The following is a 21,548-nucleotide window of genomic DNA, read 5'->3' as shown; positions in this document are numbered from 1 at the left end:
GTGTGGGAGGAGTGTCTGCCAGAGGAGGAGCAGCTGGGACTGAGTCATGGCCGGATGCTGAGGAGGGCGGTAGCTATCCCCAGATAGACTATAAAGAGGAGAAGGAACCAGCCCTGAAGTTCACAACAGCAGTAACAGCAACTGGAGAAGCAGGTTTCCAGAAGCCCGGCTCTTCAAATCAGATCTGCCTGAGAGGACCTACTTGGGTGGCCGCTGACCAGTCCTTGCCCCAGGATGGGGACCACGCCCAGAGCAGCCTTGGTCTTGGCCTGTTTAGCTGTTGCTTCTGTAGCCTCTAAGGGAGGTGAGTTGGGGTCAGAGCCAGCACTTGGAAAGGGGGCCTGGCCAGCATGGGCCTGGGGCCTGGGTCCGGCCATCCCAGATGGCTCATCACCAGCAAAAGGGTGCCCCATTTGGCTGCCTTTTTCTGAGCAGGCCTGTGGTGAGCCTAGGCACTGGAGCCTTTAACCAGGGAGGGGAGCAGGGGTACAGAAAGAAAGGAGTTCCTAGAGATTGCTGCCAAGAAACACATATTGGAGTCAAACGGACAACTGCGGGGGTGGATGGATTCACAGAGTGAGGGGCCTGATGTATATGTGGCACCTATTAGCCAGAAGTGAGAAGAAGAGGAGCTCCCAGGCTGCTCAAAACCAGTCTGCTGACCCAGAGAGCCTTGACTGGCTCCCTACCTGGTTAGGAGAAGAGAGGGCATCATCCATCTACAGGGGACCAGGCACAGCCACTTTCTAGCTCACACACACGTTATCTGCTTGGATGCCAAACAAAACGTTACTGTGGGAAACTATTGCATGTGTGTCATAGATCTAATCTATCTGGAAGGCCCTGTCTTGTCCTTCCCAGGTCCTGGTCTTTTGTGACTGCAGATCAGCTACAGGTGATTACTTTCCCTGTGGCTTTCTCTTACATGCCTTTCTCTTTTCTAGTTGTGGCGCATAGGCTCCAGGGCACATGGGCTCTGTAGTTGTGGTGTGCAGGTTCCAGAATGCGTGGGCTCTCCATATTGCCTCAGGAGTCCTGAACCATCCCAGTTTCCCAGGTCCTAAATTGAGACCTGAACTAAGGGGGATCTGAGACTAGCTGAAGGGGAGGCACTTCAACTTCTGCGTGGGCTCCTTACCAGAAGGCCCAAAGATGTTTAAAGGGCCTGTGGTAGGCAGGAGGGTGGAGGAGATGGGCAGGTGAGGCTCCAGCCAGTTCAAGGTCTGGACTGTGGAGAGAGCCCAGAAGCTGTAAGGGAAAGACACTGACACAAGATTAAGGCCTTCCTCCCCAGCCCCATGTGTCACACTCCCTTTAGGCCTGGACTTGGGAGACCCAAGGCTTTGAGCATGGTAGAGGTGAGGCTGTCAGATTATCACACCCAATCGGCCTTGACCAGGTGTGTTTCGGGGGTGGCTTAGGGGACATGGGGCAGGAGCAGTACAGAGAGGCTTCTGGTGTCTTGGTCATCTTTTCTAAGCTCTTAACCTCTACTGCCTCCCCTTCCCATGCTCAGGGCCAGGAAAGGGCCCCTCAAAACCACCCCTGACTTACCCTTCCTCTTCCAGGCATCAAGGCTTCAGGGCAGAGGGAGCTGGGGCCAGTGCACCTCACCCACCCCCTTCAAGAAGGTAAGAGTTTGGGGGAGTGGCATGGGATTGGGGTTCCAGGAGGAAATGTAGGCTCTGACCATCTCCCTTCTTGCCAGTAGTTGGCTATGCTGCACCCCCTTCCCCACCTCTGACCAGAGCTCTCCCCATGGATCACCCCGACACCTCTCAGCATAGCCCTCACTTTGAAGGACAGAGTGAAGGTAAGTCTCAGTTGCACCTCTAGGTTTCTAGTCTGACTTACTTCCTGATCTTCAGAATGGGAGGGGAAGAAGGAGTGGGCTACTTAACACACTCCGCTTTCTGTAGTACAGCCATCTCCATCTCAGAAAGCCATCCCTGTCCAAGAGGAGCTGCCCCCTCCCCAACTCCCTGTGGAAAAGAAAGGTGAGTGCTTGCCCTTTCCCTCACTTCCACCCACTACATCTTGCTGACATCAGCCTGAGCCTTGCTCTTTTGTGTCCTCACCCCTATCTTGCAGAGGATCCGCCTCTCCCTCAAGAGGCCGTCCCCCTACAAGAAGAGCTGTCCCCTCCCCAGGTCCCTATTGAACAGAAGGAAGGTAAGTGACTCCTTCCCCTCTTTACCCTCCTGCCTACCCGTGGCTGACAGCATGGGCTTTGGGGCTTCTGCCACTTACTAGCTGTGTAATAACCTTGGGTAAGTTACCTCTCTAAGCCTTAGTTTATTTGTAAAATTGGGGAAATAATACCTATTTTATAAAATTATAAGATTACATGACACAAAAGTAGCATTTATTTTCACTTCTCTATTGAGTTACTTTTTTTTTAAAGCATATGCTATTTCTTTTTTTTTTAAATTTTATTTATTGATTGATTTTGGGCTGCATTGGGTCTTCGTCGCGGCACGCAGGGTCTCTGTTGAGGCATGTGGGATCTTTCGTTGCAGCATGCAGGTTTCTCTCTAGTTGTGGCGTGCGGGTTTTTTTCTCTTTTCTAGTTGTGGCGCATAGGCTCCAGGGCACATGGGCTCTGTAGTTGTGGTGCGCAGGTTCCAGAATGCGTGGGCTCTCTAGTTGAGGCGTGCGAGCTCAGTAGTTGTGGCATGCAGGTTTAGTTGCCGTGTGGCATGTGGGATCTTAGTTCCCTGACCGGGGATCGAACCCGCGTCCCCTGCATTGGAAGGCGGATTCTTTACCACTGGACCACAAGGAAAGTCCCTCTATTGAGTTACTTTTTATGAATGGGAACTGGCCTGTCTTCTAGAGATGCCCGTCCCAACATGAATGTTGTTTTACGCATCTCCTTCTACCCGAGTAGACCCATCTTTCCTTTATCAAGAGGAGATGACCTTCCAATCTAAACAGAGAGAGAGTGAGTGACAGCTTTAGTGTGTCCATCCCCCAGCTTTAATGCTCAGACCCTGGTCGGGGTAGTGGGGTGGGGGAGCAGGTATTCTGAGCCTTGGGAAGCAGCAAAGGGAGCAGGCGTGATTCGGGGTCAGGGAGCTATAAGGGTGACACCTTTCATGACTCAGGTCTCTTCCTTTTGGTCAGTCATTCTGAAGTTAAGAGCCACGAATTCATTTGTCCCCTTTTCCTCTATATCCTCCCAACACTTTCTCCTCAACCCCAACTTCTTTCAATCCTCCCAGCTCAATCCAGCCTTTCTCTATCCCTCTGCATGTTCCCCCTTCCCACTCTGTTCTCCCCATTCTAGAAAAGCTGGCTCCCTTCATGGACTACAGCCCCCCAGAGCCTGAGTCTTCGAATCCAGCCCAGCACTGCCAACAGGGTGGACACCAAGGTGGCTGGGGCCACCGGCTGGATGGCTTCCCCCCTGGGCGGCCTTCTCCGGACAATCTGGACCAGATCTGCCTTCCTAATCGTCAGCATGTGGTGTACGGCCCTTGGAACCTGCCACAGACTGGCTTTTCCCACCTTGTTCGTCAGGGTGAGACCCTCAATTTGCTGGAGACTGGATATTCCCGCTGCTGCCGCTGTCACAGCTACACAAACCGCTTGGACTGTGCAAAAGTCACGGTAAGGGTTGGGCTCTTGATCCTGGGGATGTCCTTTAACCCCCAGACAGTATGTGTGTGTTTCAAGGACTAGAGGCCTAGGCCTGGGTATGCAGGAACCTCAGGTCCCTTTCATTGGCCCTACCTTGGGCCTCCTCATTGTGCCAGAAGAGCAGAGGACAGCCTCTGCCTCTTTATTATCTGCATACCCAGGGTCCTTTTTGGAGCCTGGGAGGAAAACAGGTATGTGGAGAGTGGGCTACCAGGCTGATCTACTCCTCTTGCTCTAGTGGGAGGACGCAATGACCTGGTTCTGTGAGGCTGAATTTTCTGTTAAGACCCGACCCCATTGGTGCTGCAAACGTCAAGGGGAGGCTCGATTCTCCTGCTTCCAAGATGAAGCTCCCCGGCCACACTACCAGCTCCAGGCCTGCCCCAGCCACCAGCCTGGTATTTCCTCGGGTCCTGAGCTGCCTTTTCCCCCTGGGCTACCCACACTGGACAATATCAAGAACATCTGCCACCTAAGACGCTTCTGCTCTGTGCCACGCAACCTCCCAGCTACTGACCCCATCCAAAGGCAGCTGCAGGCTCTGACCCAGCTGGAGGGGGAGTTCCAGCACTGCTGCCGGCAGGGGAACAACCACACCTGTACATGGAAGGCCGTAAGTGGGCATCCCAGCATTCTGAGAGCCTGTCTGCCTGCCCTCCTGTCTCTGACCTCTGATCCCACCAGCCTATTTATCATCCATGTACCTACCCGCTGTGAGCATGTCTGCCCATTCATCTGCTTGTGAATGTCCGTGCATCCACTGTGTTCTTTGTCTGAGTTTGTTCATCGTGCACTTTCATCCTGCACTCCTGGCCTCGTCCACCCAATACCCTACACATGTACCTGTCTGCCATCTATCTGTTCAGCTCTGGCCTCACCTGACCCTCTGTGTCTACCGTTCCAGCACATCTCCTGTGGCCAGCTCCGAACCTCATCTGTTGTTCTACCCTTCCACCTTCCCAATCCCATACATCCACAGCTGCCTCCTTGCCCTCTGGTTCTTTGCCCTTCCCTTTTGGCACCTGGGGCTGAAAGTCCCTCATCTCATAGCGTAGGGCAGTGAGGGAAGCAGTGGGTCAGGAGGGCCAAGTGTCCAGGCTTCTGATTTTCCTTTCTCTGGCCCACAGTGGAAGGATACCCTTGATGGCTACTGTGATCAGGAAAAGGCTACAAATACCCACCACTACTCGTGTTGCCACTACCCTCCTAGCCCTGCCCGAGATGAGTGCTTTGCCCGGCAGGCTCCCTATCCCAACTATGACCGGGACATCTTGACCCTGGACCTCAGCCGAATCACCCCCAACTTCATGAGTCATCTCTGTGGAAATCAAAGAGTTTTCACCAAGCAGTGAGTCTTGCCCAGTTCTTCCCCAACTCTTTTCCCTTCTCCAAAACCTCCCTTTTGGGGCACCCTCTGGGGCACTCTTGGGAAGAGCAAAATTATGGTCTGCAAGCACCATTTTGATGCCTGGAGACACCCAAAGACCCTGACCCCTACCTGTTTCCCACCAACATAGTAAGCAGATTCCTGGGCTGATCCAGAACGTGACTGCCCGCTGCTGTGACCTGCCGTTTCCAGAGCAGGCCTGCTGTGCTGAGGAGGAGGTGAGTGTGAGGGCAGGGGGTCATAGTCTCCAGAGGAACGCAGAGGAGGGGAGAGAGAGGGCTGGAACTGCAGGATACCCCTTCTTTTAGTACCTCAAACCAGCCCATAGAAATAATGAGGACTACTGGGGAGATCTTTTTTCTTGGTTCCAGGAGTCTTCTCTCCTCACCTGACCTGCTCCCCATCTCTAAGTGCCTATTATGCCTTCTCTGGGCCTCTAGCTTCTGGCATTTCCAGATGTTCACATCTGTCCATCACACGGAGTCTAGCTGTGGAAGGCAGCCTTGTACTCTCTCTGAGCCCCAGAAGGGATCTAGGGAGAGAGCAGTAGAAACCGAGGGAAGGGGGACTTTGGACATCCAAGTAACCAGGCCTGACCTCTGACAACCTTCCTCCCCTATCATGTCCGCTTTACTCCTTCATCAGAAATCATCCTTTATTGATGACCTGTGTGGTCCCCGACGTAACTTCTGGCGAGACTCTGCCTTCTGCTGTAAACTGAGTCCTGGGGATGAACAGATCAACTGCTTCAACACTAATTATCTGAGGAATGTGGCTCTAGTGGCTGGAGACATTAGGGATGCCAAGGACCAGAGGGAGCAGGGCCCAACTTGGGGAACAAATATCAGCCCCACCCCTGAGCCCAAGGAAGAGTGAGTCACCCCAGAGCCTTGGAGGATCAGATTGGGGGACCCCATCCCACCCTCCTGGAATACTCATTACAGTAAACACCTCTTGGATTTGGCCTCATTGTGTCTGTTGTCTCACACAAACGCACCCTCCTAAGCCTGCCCGATTTTCTTCAGTGTCTGGCCCCTGAGGCCCACTGCCCCACCCCCACTAACTGAGCTGAAGTCTTTCCACAGGCTTTGTTGGGACCAAAACTAAATGGTTTAACTTCAGTATTTGTCATCTTGAATTTATTCACACATTTAAAAGGTATGTCACTTTGTTAGCTGGCTATCAGGATTCAGAAGTGAAAAAGATATGATTCATGTCTTTGGTGAGCCCCCGAAATGCACAGTCCTGCCTGACATTTTTTAATCTTCACTTCTGATCCTTGGAGTCCATGTGTTTATTCATTCAGTATACATTGATTGAACTGTCGATGTGCACTGTGCTAGACTGCAGGATACACATTCGGAAAACATACAGTTCCTTCCTTCAGGTTGCTCACATTCCAGGAACCTAGCAGGTGTGATTAGTGTTGTGGTACAGGGCTGCCAGAGTGCCAGTATGCTCAGAGCACTTGATAACCGGGCCAGAGCTGGGAGTAGGGCTGGGGGCAGTAGGGGTGCACCAGGGAAGGCCTCTGCAGGGGTGAGGTCGGAGCTTCTCCAGGAGAAGTAGAGGGTACAAGAGGCAGGTACGGACCAGGCGAAGGGGCAACTCATGCAGAAGCACAAAGGCTGAAAGGACCTGACGGTGGTTGTTCCTCCCAGATGAGTCTGGAAAGATGAGCAGGAGCTCATCACGAGTGACTCATCTGCCCGGCTTAAAGGGCCTCTTGGCACATCTGCCCGCTAGGGCACCGGTGGTTTCAAGCAGAATATGTGTTCACATTTGCCTTTTAGGATGTCTAGTCGGCAGCCAGCCAGGCAGGAACCTGGGAGGCCAGTTCGGACAGTGTCGTGCCAATGCCTGAGGGGAGGGCGCCGTAGCACTCAGACCGGAGCTAGACCACAGGGTGGCGGGACCCTGCGGCCCTTCGAGGTTGACCACAGGAAACCGGAGCCTCCAGGCTGGAGCTGAAAGAACTGGAATGAAGGCTTAGTCCCATGGGGACCCGTCCTCTGTGATTCTGCTGCCTGGACAACTTTCCAGAAAGCAGGACGTCCCCGGCCCAGCTTATGGAGGAAGAGGGTGAAACAGGGACTGCCGTCCTTCCCCAGCCGGGGACTAGATAAGCCCCAGCAGCTCTAAAACTGACACCCGCCATTCCCTCCGCTCCTCCACCGCCTTTTATTTATTTACTTACACTTTGCCCGCATAGCAGTTTTTAACCCATCAGCGTCTTAGCAGCTCCTTCGCCTGTCCGTCAGCACGAGGGCCAATGAGCGGGCGAGAGGCACTCCGTGCCCCGCCCCTGCGGCTGCAACCCGGCCAGCGCGGGCCTGCTCGACCCCGGCCGCGCGCTCGCGCTCGGGTAGCGCTCTCGTAGGGCGTCAGCTTCTATGCGCGGACGTCTGGGCCCATTCTTTTTTTTTTTTTTTTTTTCTCGGTAGGCGGGCCTCTCACTGTTGTGGCCTCTCCCGTTGCGGAGCACAGGCTCCGGACGCGCAGGCTCAGCGGCCATGGCTCACGGGCCTAGCCGCTCTGCGGCATGTGGGATCCTTCCGGACCGGGGCACGAACCTGTGTCCCCTGCATCGGCAAGCGGACTCTCCACCACTGCGCCACCAGGGAAGCCCTGGGCCCATTCTGATCACCTCTGGGCGTCAGAGACCGGGCTGACAGAGGCAGGGCGCACTCCTTCCCCGACCCCGTGCGCCCGTCCGCCCTCGGTGTACTGGTCCAAACCAGCTCGCGGGGCGGAGCCCCGGCCGGTGGACGGACGGGCGGGCAGCTCCGCCGGCAGAGGCACCACTAACGGCCTCTGTCCCTCCAGGAGCTTCCCGGAGATGCTTTCGTACTGCATTTGCAAAGCGCCCCGCCAAGTCTGGAGAGGGAGTCCGAGACGAGTTGGACCACAGTCCCAGCCCCGAGGAGTTGACAGTCTACCGGGGAGGAGAGGAAGGAAACCAGGAAAGCAATAGTAAGCAGCTATCATGAAAGAATATCAAGTGCTAAATAGATATAAGCATCAAGAACTGAGAGTTAAAAGAAGTAATTATCTGTAGGAATCGGGGTACTGTTAAATGGAGGAGGTGGCTTTCCACAGAGCCCCGAAGCATGGATAGGATTGCTGTTAGTTACCATATGGTGAACCTGTTAACACTTATGGCAATTCGTTGTATAGAAAAACTTAAAATATATTAAATTCAATACAGTGTTGTATGTCAATTATATCTCAATAAAACTGGAAGAAAAAAATAAGTAAAATAAAATGTACTAAGTTCAGATAAAGGAGTCAGAGACCCTAACTACTTGGAGGGGCCGGGGAAAGCTTTATGGAGGAATGCAAGCTTGAGTAGGATTTTGCTGGAAGGGAAAGGGAGGATGAACAAAGCACTGGGTGTATGCAAAGTTCAGCTAAAGTAAACAGAGTGTATGTTTGTGTTAAACAGAGTGCTAAGTATTCTGGCTATAAAGAATATTAAAAAATCGTCCTCAAGGATTTTTAGCTCTATGGAGACCTGAATATCTAATGATAGATATTCTCAGGATTCTTTGGGAGCCACTTAGCCTGGCTTTCAGGTAGGTCTTCTGGAGGAGGAAATAAAGCAGGAAGTGTGGTTGGTATATTTGAAGAGCCACTAAGTAGTAAAAATACTGTGGGGGGGTAGCTAGGCATGAGGTTGGAAATTTCAGGCTTTCTGGAAGATCTTGAAGCACTATAGAAGTCACGCCAACTTGGGGATAAGCACCTATAAAGGGTTGTAAAAGAAAAGTGATGTGAACAAATTTATTTTTAAAAAAGATAAATTAGATGGACAGACAAGTGGGTAGGAGTAGATGAGCTGGAGAGAGGGTAGAGACCCGCACCTGTTCAGAGGTTGAAATTGTAATTCTTCAATATCAATAAAACTGAGAAACTCTGATATCCAGAACTTTGTTAATGGTAGAGAGGATGAAAAGGGAAGGGACATCTTTTAAAGACATTTAGGAGATGGGATTGACAGAAGCTGTTTGCTCCAGGAGATGTCTAGGAAGACTCCCAAGTTTGAGTTTTGGGTAAAGGATATGCAGGATGAGGAGCAAGTTTTACAGGACGATGATGAGTGTTCAGTTTTGGAGTCCTCAGTAGTCAGTGTCCTCAGTGAAAAGCACCTTCAGGAGGAAGATGTCAGAAGCCAAATTCTAGGGAATTGATTGTGAATGGGAGGTGAAAAAGAGGAGGCAGCATGTGTAGCCTGCTCTTTGAATGTCCTTCTAAACACGACACTTGGAAGTCCCTTAGGTAGCACAGGTTCAGCTTGTTCAAAAATGAATTCCTCTGGATATATGGGGAGATGTGAAAAAGAAGATGTAGCAATAAGTGACCTGTAGAATCTGGGTGGTGGGCATATGGGTGTTCACTAGTCAGTCTGTCAACCTTTTTCTTCATTTTTGACATGAGCTTATCATCTCTACCCTCCAACTATCCCTGCCCCTGTGAACCCCATCTCAATAAACAGAACCACCATCTACTCAGTTATTTAGGCAACAGACCTGGGAGTGTCATTTAATTAGTCCCTCTCCTTCTCCCTTCTCTTCCAATCAGTCACCCAATCTCCTAAATATCTCTTACATCCAGCAACAATGGAGTTGCACCTTATACCAAGGTTAGGTTCTAAAGTCAGTACATAAGGCAAAAGTTACACAGTCAACATAACTTTTGGAAATCCCTTAAATCACTCATAAAATACAGCAGTCATGGGACTTCCCTGGCGGTCCAGTGGTTAAGACTTGGCACTTCCACTGCAGGGGGCACAGGTTGAATCCCTGGTTGGGGAACTAAGATCCCTCATGCCACACCGTGGGGCCAAAAGTTAAAAAAAAAAAAAAATACAGCAGCCATGATTTTGTGTGCACAACTCTGTAAACAAAATGTATGTGCAAGTATGTATGTATAAGCCAGTGTATAGTAATGTACAGTATATAATAGGGTATACAATATAACATTAAAGTATTTTCAACTACATACAAAAATGAGATAGCACTCTCTCCAGCTGCAGGACACGTGGAAGCTCAGAGCCTGAGGCCAACACTGCCAGGACCTCAGGGGGAGAGGAGGGTCTCTGCTCTTGTACTTCAATAAACCTGTTGATCTTAAAAAAAAAAAAAAAAAAAAGTTAAATGTACACAGGGCACAAGGATGCTGCATTTCTCACCTCTTCACTGCCTCTACCCTAGTCCAAGCTTCCATCAACCCTCAGGATTATTGAAACAGCTTCCCAACTAGTCTCCTGGCTCCTTCCCCAGAGCCTGTCCAATCCACGCCCTACACTCCAGGCAGATTGACCTGCTGACTGATTTGAGCAGGTCACTTTGCTGCTTTAAAACCCCTCAGTGACATCCCACTGGTCCCTTAGGACAACGTTTAAAACACCCCCATATGGCTGCCCCAGCCTTCTGCCATCTGGCCTCTGCCCAGTCTCTGGACTTCATGTCACACACACCTCTTTCCTCTTGTTCTCTAAGCCCTGTCAGAATTGGGCTTTCTGTTCCTCAGGTTCACCATACTCTTTTGTGCTTCAGGGACTTTCCCATGCTGCTCTGTCCGCATAGAACTCTCTTACCCGCTCTGCTCAACTGGTTAACAAACACTTCTTATCTACTCAACAAACCATCCACCTCAATCCCCCAATACTTTGTTCTTGCTAAATTTTATTATTTTAAACTTTTTAATTTATTTTTATTTTTTGGCCACGCAGCATGCGGGATCCCTGAGCAGGGATCAGCCTCGTGTCCCCTGCATTGGAAGCATGGAGTCTTAACTGCTGGACTGCCAGGGAAATCCCCTTGCTGAATTTTAAATTTAGAAAAAAAACACTGTGAAAAATAATCCACATATTTAAAATGTACTAAACATAAATGTATATTTCAATGGATTATTATAAAATGAAACCCCCCTGCAACAGCGACCCAGTTCAAGAAAAAGGACATTGCCTTCACCCCAGAAATCCCCCATAATACTGCTTGCTGGTCATAGACTCCTTCAACCCTCCCAAAGTAACCACTGTCTTACTGTCCTGATATTTATCGTAACCATTTACTTGCTTTTTCTTTATTGTTTTACCACCTAAATATGAATCCTAAAAACAATCATTTAGGTTTTCAAAAAACCTTTATTGGGATATAATTCACATACCATACAATTCACCCATTTAAAGTGTACAATGCAATGGTTTTCAATATATTCCATTATTAACTTTTTAAGATTGTGTTAAAATATATAAACATGAAATTTGTCATTTTAACCATTTTTGAGTGTACAATTCAGTGCCATTAATTACATTCACAATGTTGTGCAAACATCACTGCCATATAATTTCCAAAACATTTTTATCACCCCAAATGGAAACTCTATGACCATTAAGCAATTACGCCCCATTTCCACCTCTCCGCAGCCCCTGGTTACTTTTTTTTAAAATTAATTAATTTGTGGCTGCGTTGGGTCTTCATTGCTGTGCGCGGGCTTCCTCTAGTTGCAGTGAGTGGGGGCTACTCTTCATTGCACTGCACGGGCTTCTTATTGCGGTGACTTCTCTCGTTCTGGAGCATGGGCTCTAGGTGTGCAGGCTTCAGTAGTTGTGGCATGCAGGCTCAGTAGTTGTGGCGCACGGGCTTAGTTGCTCCATGGCATGTGGGATCTTCATGGACCAGGGCTCGAACCCGTGTCACCTGCATTGGCAGGCAGATTCTTTACCAGTGCACCACCAGGGAAGTCCCCCTGGTAACTTCTAATCCATTTTCTGTCTCTATGAATTTGCCTATTCTAGGAATCTCATGTACAATATTTGTAGGTACTTCTTTTTTTGGCTGCATTGGGTCTTCGTTGCTGTGCACACGCTTTCTCTAGTTGCAGCGAGCAGGGGCTACTCTTCGTTGCGGTGCACGGGCTCTAGGCACACAGCCTTCAGTAGTTGCAGCACATGAGCTCAGTAGCTGTGGCTCGCGGGCTCTAGAACGCAGGCTCAGTAGTTGCGGCGCACGGGCTTAGTTGCACCGCGGCATGTGGGATCTTCCCAGGCCAGGGCTTGAACCCGTGTCCCCTACATTGGCAGGCAGATTCTTAACCACTGCCCCACCAGGGAAGTCCCCCATTCATCTGTTGATGGACACTTCAGTTGTTTCCATCTTTTGGCTGTTGTGAATAATGCACAATCATTTAATTTTGCCCATTTTTAAATTTTATGAGAATGGAACGGGACAGAATATATTCTTTGTTATGTCTGGCTTTTAAAGCATGCATTCGGGGCTTCCCTGGTGGTGCAGTGGTTGAGGATCGCCTGCCAAAGCAGGGGACACGGGTTCGATCCCTGGTCCGGGAAGATCCCACATGTCGCGGAGCAACTAAGCCTGAGCACCACAACTACTGAGCCTGCTCTCTAGAGCCCACGTGCCACAACTGCTGAAGCCCCTGCACCTAGAGGCCGTGATCCGCAACAACAGAAGCCACCGCAATGAGAAGCCACCGCACGGGCTTAGTTGCACCGCGACCCCCCAGCCTGCCGCCAGCCGCCCCGAGAGCACGATGGTGGCGGCCCACCTGTTCCAGAAGTGTTGCTTGGTCCAGAGGATCCTGGAGGCCTGGGAAGCCAGTGACCACACACAGGCAGCGGGTGGCATGAGGCACAGGAACATGGGACACCTCACCCGATCGCCAACACGGTGGTGCAGAACCTGGAGGGGGGCCCCGTGCAGACCCAGCTCAGCGAGGTCATCCGAGGGCTCCCCTGGGACTGCCGCGGGCGCTGGGAGAGCTTTGTGGAGGAGACGCTGATGGAGGCCAACCGCAGGAACGCGGTGGACCTGGTTAGTACCCACCATCTTCACCCCTCAAGTGAGGAAGAGGACGTGGAGGGCATTTTCCCTAATGAGCTGGCCCTTCAGCAGGCTTTCTCCGGGTACCAGGTCCAGCAGATGACAGCCGCCTTCGTGGACCAGTTTGGCTTCAGCAGCGAGGAGTTTGCTGAGCAGGACAACAGCGTCAACGCCCCATTTGACAGGATCTTGGAGATCAACTTCAGCGTCGACAGCCCCGGTGCCGCTCTGTTTGAGGCCTGCTGCAGTGACCACATCCAGCCCTTTGACAAGGACGACGACCTCTGGGAGGACGTCCGTGTGGCCCAAGTGACCAGAGCCAGGTTCGGGGGCCCTCATGCTTCAGAGAGCTGCCGGAAGGATGGCCCAGAGCGCCGAGGCCAGGGCAGGGAGGAGAGCTCGAGAGCAGACGGGGACACGGCTCGGGCGGGCGGGCGCCCCTTGGGCTGCCGCCCAGAAGGAAGGTCCTCGTGTTGAGGGTGGCTCAGAAGCAGGTGCCCCGTGGACGGTGTTTGATGAGCCGGAGAATTCCATGGCCTCGGGCCCGGCCCCGGCAGTGGTGATGGGCGTGGGTTCCAGTGTGTGGGTGGCCCGCTCCCCCAGTGCCTTGGCTCCAGAGGAGAAAGGCTGGGCCAAGTTCGCTGGCTTCCAGCCTTTCTGCTGCTCTGAGTCAGGGCCCAGGTGCAGCTCCCCAGTGGACAGAGGTCATGGCGATGCCCAGGGTGGCCTGAACCAGGGCCCAGAGAGAACCCTTGGCCCGGCCACTCCGGGTGCCTGGAACGCATGTGTTACCAGGAAGGCGCCCCTGGTGGCCTCCAAGAGCCGTGAGGACAAGCTGATGGCGGCTGTTGCCTCGGAGGCTGTTAGTGTGGGTCCCGGTCAGGAGGCCACCCCCCGCTGCCCGTGTCAGTCCCCAGATGTGGGCGGGAGTGTTGTGGACAGACGTGGCCTGCAAGGTGTCCAGGGAAGGGCCCTGGGCCCGTGTGGCCGCAGAGTGGGCTGAGTGCGCCACTAGCACGCCTCCAGACCTGGCCTCCCTTGCACCTGCGGAAGTGACCTCTGCCCCGGTCATGACCGTCCTTCCCAAGGCTGCCATGATGGCCACCACAGTACTGAGCAACGCCGGCCCCTCCCTGGCCACCCTGGCAGTCTCTCCTGTGCTGGCCGTGGCCGTCACCACTGCAGCCCCAGCTGGCCCAGCTGTCTCCACGGCGGCCGCCCTAGGGACGGTGACAAAGGACAGGCAGACAGACGGGCCGCCGCCTGCAGGAGCTGCCTTAAGTGGCCTCATGTGAGGCTGCTGCTGCCACCCAGCTTTGGCGCCCCAGCCAAGAAAACTACCTGGTGACGCATTTCGTGTTTTTAAATTAAATTTAATTTAATTTAAAAATAAATGCTGCATTGGTAAAGCTGGCAGTTGGAACCAGTCGGACAGCCCAGCCTGCATTTCTCCTGCCTGACTCCGGGTGGGCCTTGAGGGTCCAGCCCCACGCACAGCAATAAGGCCTCAGACGGGGGCTCTGCCTGTGGGGGCCGTGACTCCAGACGCCGCAAGGACCGAGGTCTGGGCTGGGCGCCACAGCCTCTGAGCCTGTTTTTATCCATTATTTAACAAACGCAGATAGAGCCACATGTTTGCACTTTTTATCCAGTGCAGGAGAGGGTCTCTGAGGCTCTGGGGACAAATGTGGGTCTGGAGCTGGGTTGGCCAGACAGGGTTTTAGCTGCCTGATGGCCCTGGGAGCTGGCCTTGAGCCAGGCTGCAAACTTGACTGACTTAAAAATAAAACGAGCCCCCCGCAGCCTGGCAGGGTGTCCCAGGCTCCCCGCCGCAGTGGGCAGTGGGGCGCCTGGCAGGAGCTGGCCACGGGCTGCAGGACGGGGTGCGGAGGGCCCAGCAGTGCCCAGGGGTGGGGGGCTAACCCTGCAACTGCTGTGGAGGGTGGGGACAAGCTGTCCTGGGGGTGTGCAGAGTTATCTCATGTTACTGTTCTGATAATCTGACAGGGCACCCAGATCCCACAACTCCCAATAAAAGTTGTTATTCTCACCGAAAAAAATAATAATTAAAAAAAAAAAAGAACAGCATGGTGTATATCCAGAAGAGAATAGCCAAACTCTTACAGCTCAGTACTAAGAAAACAAACAATCCAATAAAACTATGGGCAAAAGATTTGAATAGACATTTTGCATAGGAAGATACAAAAATTGTTAATAAGCATATGACAAGATGCTCAATATCATTCGTGATTAGGGACATGCAAATCAGAACCACAGTGAGGTACCATTTCACACCCACTAAAATGGCTATAATCAAAAAGACAGAGACTTCCCTGGTGGTGCAGTGGTTGAGAGTCCGCCTGCCGATGCAGGGGACATGGGTTCGTGCCCCGGTCCGGGAGGATCCCACATGCCGCGGAGCAGCTGGGCCTGTGAGCCATGGCTGCTGAGCCTGCGCATCTGGAGCCTGTGCTTCGCAACAGGAGAGGCCACAACAGTGAGAGGCCCGCGAACCGCAAAAAAAAAAAAAAAAGAATCTGCCTCCATTGCAGGGGACACTGGTTCGATCCCTGGTCCAGGAATATCCCACATGCCACGGAGCAACTAAGCCCGTGCGCCACAACTACTGAGCCTGCGCTCTAGAGCCCGCAAGCCACAACTACTGAAGCCCTTGTGCCTAGAGCCCGTGCTCTGCAACAAGAGAAGCCACCACAATGAGAAGCCCTTGCACCGCAACGAAGAGTAACCCCTGCTCGCTGCACCTAGAGAAAGCCGACACGCAGCAACGAAGACCCAACACAGCCATAAATAAATAAATAATAAATAAATAAATTCATTAAAAAAAAAAAAAAAAAGAAGGACTTCCCTGGTGGTCCAGTGGTTAAGACTCTGCGCTTCCACTGCAGGGGGCGGGGTTTGATCCCTGGTAGGGGAACTAAGATCCCTCGTGCCCGCGCGTCGGCCAAAGAAAACAAATACCAAAACAAAAGACAGATAAAAACAAATGTTGGCAAGGTTGTGGTAAAACAGGAAGCCTTAGACATTCCTGATGGGAATAAAAAATGGTACAGTCACTTCAGAAAACTGGAAGTTTCTCAAAAAGTTGAAATATATTTACCATATGACCCAGCAATTGAACTCTTTGGTGTCTTCCCAAGAGCTATGAAAACATATATATCCACATAAGAACTTGCACACAAATGTTCCTAGCAATATTTTTCCATAATATAATAGCCAAAAAGGAAACCAAATTGGAAACATCCTAAATGTCCATCAACTGGAGAATGGATAGATAAAATCTGGTATGTCCATACAATGGAATACAATTCAACAATTAAAAGGAACAAAATACATGTTATGGCTTGGATGAACATCAAAGAGCATGCTCAGTGAAAGAAGTCAAACACAGGAGACCTCATATTGTATGATTCTATGTATGGGAACTATCCAGAGAAGGCAAAGCTATAGAGACAAAGAGTAGATTAGTGGTTGCCTGGGGAAGGAGCGGGAGAACAGGATTAAGAGTAAATGTGCCATGAGGGATCCTGTTAAGAGTGATGAAAAAAAAATTTTTTTTGGCCACACCACATGGCTTGTGGAATCTTAGTTCCCAAACCAGGGGTTGAACCCAGGCCCTCAGCAGTGAAAGCACAGAGTCCTAACCACTGGACCACCAGGGAATTCCCAAAAATATTTTTAAACTGATTTATGGTGGTGGTTACCCAACTTGGTAAACTTTTAAAAATGTCATTGAATTGTACACTTGAAAAAGGTGAATTAAATGATATGCAGAATAGGCTTTAATAAAGTTACTTTTTAAATTTATTATTTAGTTTGGCTGCATTGGGTCTTCGTTGCGGTGCGTGAGCTTCTCATTGTGGTGGCTTCTCGTTCTGGAGCACGGGCTCTAGGCACAGGGGCTTCAGTAGTTGCAGCACGCCGGCTCAGCAGCTGTGGCATGCAGGCCCTAGAGAGGGCGGGCTTCAGTAGTTGTGGCTCATGGGCTCTAGAGCGCAGGCTCAATAGATGTGGCACACGGGCTTAGTTCCTCCGTGGCATGTGGGATCTTACCGGACCAGGGATTGAACCCGTGTCCCCTGCATTGACAGGTGGATTCTTAACCATTGCACCACCAAGGAAGTCCCTAAAGTTATTTTTTTAAGCATGGGTATAGAAGATAGACCATTTAAAATACTTAAGACATGTTAAATACATAATTATGATTCCAAATTGCCATTGATTTATGCTTTGTATTTCACCAAGATGTATTTATCCACTATAGAAACTGCTCCCCTTCCCTGCCTATGGAATGTTAAGTTTGCACTCAAGGTGATATGTCTCCCTTAATTTGATATGCCACTAATTTATGGTTGTGCAGAAATATCAACAGCCTCATTTAAAACACACACACATGCATTTACATTTACCTAAATTTGTAAAAAATAATGAGGTGAGGTAGAATTTCCTCCCTCCTGAAAATTTGTTTTTAGCTACTAAAAAACCTAATGTTTCCAGGGCTACTGAAAATATACATTTACAAAGTCATTTACAAACTATTTTGAGGGTTAGTATTGATACAAAGACCACTGATAAACGTGATGTAAAATGTGCCAGACGTGACTTCCTATCTCCTGTGCACCCAAGGCTGCACCAAAACCCTCCTCGTTTTCTCTAGTAAGTCTTCCTCTCTTCCTCCTCCTTCTTCCTTTTCTTTAAGGTATTCTTTACATACCATTCTTGTTTTTTTTTTTGAAATATCATATACAGCTTTATTATTACCATGTCATTTTTTTTACATCATTATTGGACTATAATTGCTTTACAATGGTGTGTTAGTTTCTGCTTTATAACAAAGTGAATCAGTTATACATATACATATGTTCCCATATTTCTTCCCTCTTGCGTCTCCCTCCCTCCCACCCTCCCTATCCCACCCCTCTAGGTGGTCACAAACCACCGAGCTGATCTCCCTGTGCTATGCGGCCACTTCCCACTAGCTATCTACCTTACGTTTCGTAGTGTATATATGTCCATGCCACTCTCTCACTTTGTCACAGCTTACCCTTCCCCCTCCCTCTGTCCTCAAGTCCATTCTCTAGTAGGTGTGTCTTTATTCCTGTCTTACCCCTAGGTTCTTCATGACATTTTTTTTTCTTAAATTCCATATATATGTGTTAGCATACGGTATTTGTCTTTCTCTTTCTGACTTACTTCACTCTGTAGTTTTTTTTTTCTTATTTAATTCTCTCTTTTGCTTTTCCTCATTTTTTATATTGTTTAGACTTTTAAAAAAAAGAAATCTGGAGATTTATCCTTTCCTGTCTCTTTTGATTGGCTTCAACTTTTTCAGGTCAACCTTGTACATCTGCTGTGGATTCTAACTCCCCTTCAGTGGAACTGGCAGTGGAACTGGCTTGTGAACTGCAGGATGTGGTCTTAGGCGCTGGCATCCCAGAGGTGACCGTGGGAGGGAAAGAAGATGTGCCTTAACTGTAGAGTCTTTGGGATTTTCTATGCACGCAATCACAACCACTATGAGTATCAATAGTTTTGTTTCTTCCTTCTAATCCTCTTGTCTTTTATTTCTTTTTCTTTTTTACTCCCCTGGATAGACTTCGAAAGAACACTGATGGGAAGCAGAGATTGAGGACATCCTGACCTTGTGTGGTTCTAGATTGTGGCAGGCAGCCTCCAGGATGGTCCCCACTGACCCTTGCCTACTGGTGTTCACACCCTTGTGTAGTCCCTCTCTCATGTTGTTTATGTGACCAATCAAACATGGCAGAAGTGATGGTATGTCACTTCTGAGGCTAGGCAGTGAAAGATATAGTGGCATCTGCCTCTCTATTATCTATGGTACCTATTGTTCTATTTTTTTTTTTAGATTTTATTATTTATTTATTTTATTTATTTTTGGCTGTGTCAGGTCTTAGTTGCAGTGCACAGGCTCTTCATTGTGACACGTGGGCTTCTCTCTAGTTATGGCATGCGGGTTTTTCTCTTCTTTAGTTGTGGCACACAGGTTCCAGGCGTTGTGGCACGTGGGCTCTAGTTTGTGGCACACGGGCTCTAGTTGTGGCGCGTGAGCTCAATAGTTGCGGCACGCAGGCTTAGTTGCCCCACGGCATGTGGAATCTTAGTTCCCTAGCCAGGGATGGAACCCACGTCCCCTGCATTGTAAGGCAGATTCTTTACCACTGGACAACCAGGGAAGTCCCCCTGTTGTTCTTATTTATGCTGTTTTATACCCTTGGGTTATATCTGTGTGCTGGACACTGTTTTTGATAAATTATTTATAGAAATTCCTTGAGGCTCAAGATAATATCTCCACTAAACAGAACTTATTTTGCCAGCTCCTGAGGGCACTAGCAACCTGGAGCCACATAAGTCTGAAATTTTCACCCTAGCCCCTTGAGGCTGCCAGTATTGCGGCTCAGCCTTTTCCAAAACAAAAACCCCAAGGCATAAGCAGCCTTTAGGGAAGGTTTCATTTCACTTTCTCATGCTCTTCAGTATCTCAGCATCTCAATTCAGCAATTCTTCAAATCTCCTTATTTCTCCGATGCTTTTAAGATGACTTTTTAAAGTTTTTGTTTTGCTTTGGTTTGGTTTTATTGGTATGAGGGTTTGTCTGAACTATCTAGGCTTCCATGTCCAGAACTGTTGGTCCCTTTGACCCTCATTTGAGGGATCCAATAGGCAGCAATATCTTCACTGTGCTGTAGGATGAATCATAATTGGGCTAGGTCAATCATGGTAACCCCCTTCTATGCCTGAGGCGGGCATATGACACACTTCTGAGGGAAAAAAAAGACACAAGAGGAAAATTCCTGAGAACTTGTGGATGAATTTTTGTGCCCTTTTAAAAGAGAGCTGATCGGGAACCAGAGCCCTTTCTCTTTATTGTGCTTTGGGGTGATGTTATGGAAGGAAGTCACACTTGAGTCGTGGCACCCCTCTTATAACTGAGGGAAAAGCCAAGAAAATTGCAGAAGTGTCAACTCATGGTTTTTTATATTGTGGAGCCACTTAAAAATCCTGGAACCCTTTGCTTCCAAGCTTCTGAAATATTCTTATGGTTTCACTGTTAGTCAGGTTTTCTGTTATGTGCAGTCCAAAGTGTTCCTAACTGACATATCATCCTTCAAGACTCAGCTTTAAATAACATTTCCTCAGGGAAACCTCCAGATCAATACATTGAATAATACACTCTACTTTCCCTTTAGTGCCCCTCATCATATTTCTAATATCTGTTGAATGATAGTCTCTCTCTGGGCTGTAAGCTCTATGAGAACAGAGACCATGGTAGGTATCCTAGAGTCCAGCCCAGTGCCAGGCATGGCAGCCTCTTATAAATAAATAACTATCCAAATAGACAAATAAAAGCATCAAGAGCACAAGTGGAGGGAGAGACTAGATAAAAACCCTGGAGGATGTGAATTTAAATTTGTGCAACTGTTCTTCTTCTAACAGATGAAAACTCTTAAAGCTCAAAGAATCAATACAGGGCTTCCCTGGTGGTGCAGTGGTTAAGAATCCGCCTGCCAATGCAGGGGACACGGGTTCAAGCCCTGGCCCGGGAAGATCCCACGTGCCGCAGAGCAACTAAGCCCGTGCGCCACAACTACTGAGCCTGCGCTCTAGAGCCTGCAAGCCACAACTACTGAGCCCGCATCCTGCAACTACTGAAGCCCGCATGCCTACAGCCTGTGCTCTGCAACAAGAGAAGCCACCGCTATGAGAAGCCCGCACATTGCCATGAAGAGTAGCCCCTGCTCACCGCAACTAGAGAAAGCCCGCGACACAGCCAGGAATAAAAAAATAAATAAATAAAAATCATTACACAAGGTTTGGAATGACCATCGTGAGAACTGGGTATGAATGTTCATCTGGGAAAAGTAAGAGTTGCCAAGTAGTGTTAAAGACCCAGCTGGGATTAGAAACCGTGTATGTGCATTGGCATCAGTCGGCAGAATTATGAGATTTCTTCCAGCAGTGGTCAGCTGTCTGGGTGTGGGAAAGAAGTTGGGTAATTAGATTGATCCAAAGATGGGGGCTCTCAGGACAGGCTGCCTTCTGTTCTGGTCTCTGGTAAAGTAAGTAAAAGTAGATATGGAATTTTATTTAATTTATTTAATCTCTCAATAGATTAAACCTTGTAGAACTCAAAAGGCCTGCCCTTTCATTCCAGACTGAAGAATATCCCTTGGCTGAAGCACTCACTGCCCCCATCTCCCACTTGCCATGGAAAGGCTTATGAGGGGGATGTGTGAATTTCCTAAATGTGTGTGTGTGTGTGTGTGTGTGCGTGTGCGCTTGTGCATTTTTCTGGGGTGAGTGTCTATAGTTTCCACCAGATTCTCAAAAGGGTCTGTGATCCAGAAAGGCAAGAAGCACTGACTTGGGGTTAGCTCCTAGACGTGAGCCACTGTGTGGATCCACTGTGACAATCAGGGCTTGACTGATGGGTGGTCACAGCCCTGCTTATTAACGAGAGGTGGCATGGCACAGTGGTAGATGTGTAGACTCCAGGGTCAGAGGCCTGGGCTATGCCACTTAGCTCCTCAGTTTCTTATCAAATGGGAATGATAATCACAGTTCCTTATCTCAGAGAGCTGTTGCAAAGATTAAATGAGTTAGTACATGTAAGTGCTTAGGACCATGCCTGGCAC

General features: G+C 49.6%; 1 protein-coding gene and 1 pseudogene across 4 annotated transcripts; both read left to right on the top strand.

Moving 5' to 3' along the window:
• Positions 1-128: 128 nt before the first annotated feature.
• ECM1 (extracellular matrix protein 1) lies at positions 129-20,723 on the top strand. 4 transcript variants are annotated; one of them, XM_089916094.1, is made up of 11 exons: positions 129-304; positions 1,569-1,631; positions 1,709-1,813; positions 1,920-1,997; positions 2,092-2,172; positions 3,290-3,612; positions 3,881-4,255; positions 4,770-4,990; positions 5,160-5,247; positions 7,856-8,002; positions 18,227-20,723. In XM_089916094.1, exons 1-10 carry the CDS (start codon positions 235-237, stop codon positions 7,958-7,960), a joined length of 1,509 nt encoding a protein of 502 aa, XP_089772220.1. In that variant the 5' UTR covers positions 129-234; the 3' UTR covers positions 7,961-8,002; positions 18,227-20,723. The 4 variants fall into 4 exon arrangements, with proteins under 4 accessions (XP_089772220.1, XP_022419907.2, XP_022419905.2 ...); XM_022564199.3 differs by lacking the exons at positions 7,856-8,002; positions 18,227-20,723 and adding an exon at positions 5,675-5,993 and having other exon boundaries at positions 1,712-1,813; XM_022564197.3 differs by lacking the exons at positions 7,856-8,002; positions 18,227-20,723 and adding an exon at positions 5,675-5,993.
• On the top strand, positions 12,425-20,723 carry LOC149750637 (serine/threonine-protein phosphatase 6 regulatory subunit 2 pseudogene; annotated as a pseudogene).
• Positions 20,724-21,548: the final 825 nt, after the last annotated feature.

Source organism: Delphinapterus leucas, chromosome 1 (assembly GCF_059928025.1).
Source record: "Delphinapterus leucas isolate spDelLeu-1000000601 "Yukka" chromosome 1, BTC_Dleu_Yukka2, whole genome shotgun sequence".
In the NCBI taxonomy this organism is placed as follows: domain Eukaryota; kingdom Metazoa; phylum Chordata; class Mammalia; order Artiodactyla; family Monodontidae; genus Delphinapterus; species Delphinapterus leucas.
This window is presented reverse-complemented; position numbering and strand designations above follow the sequence as displayed.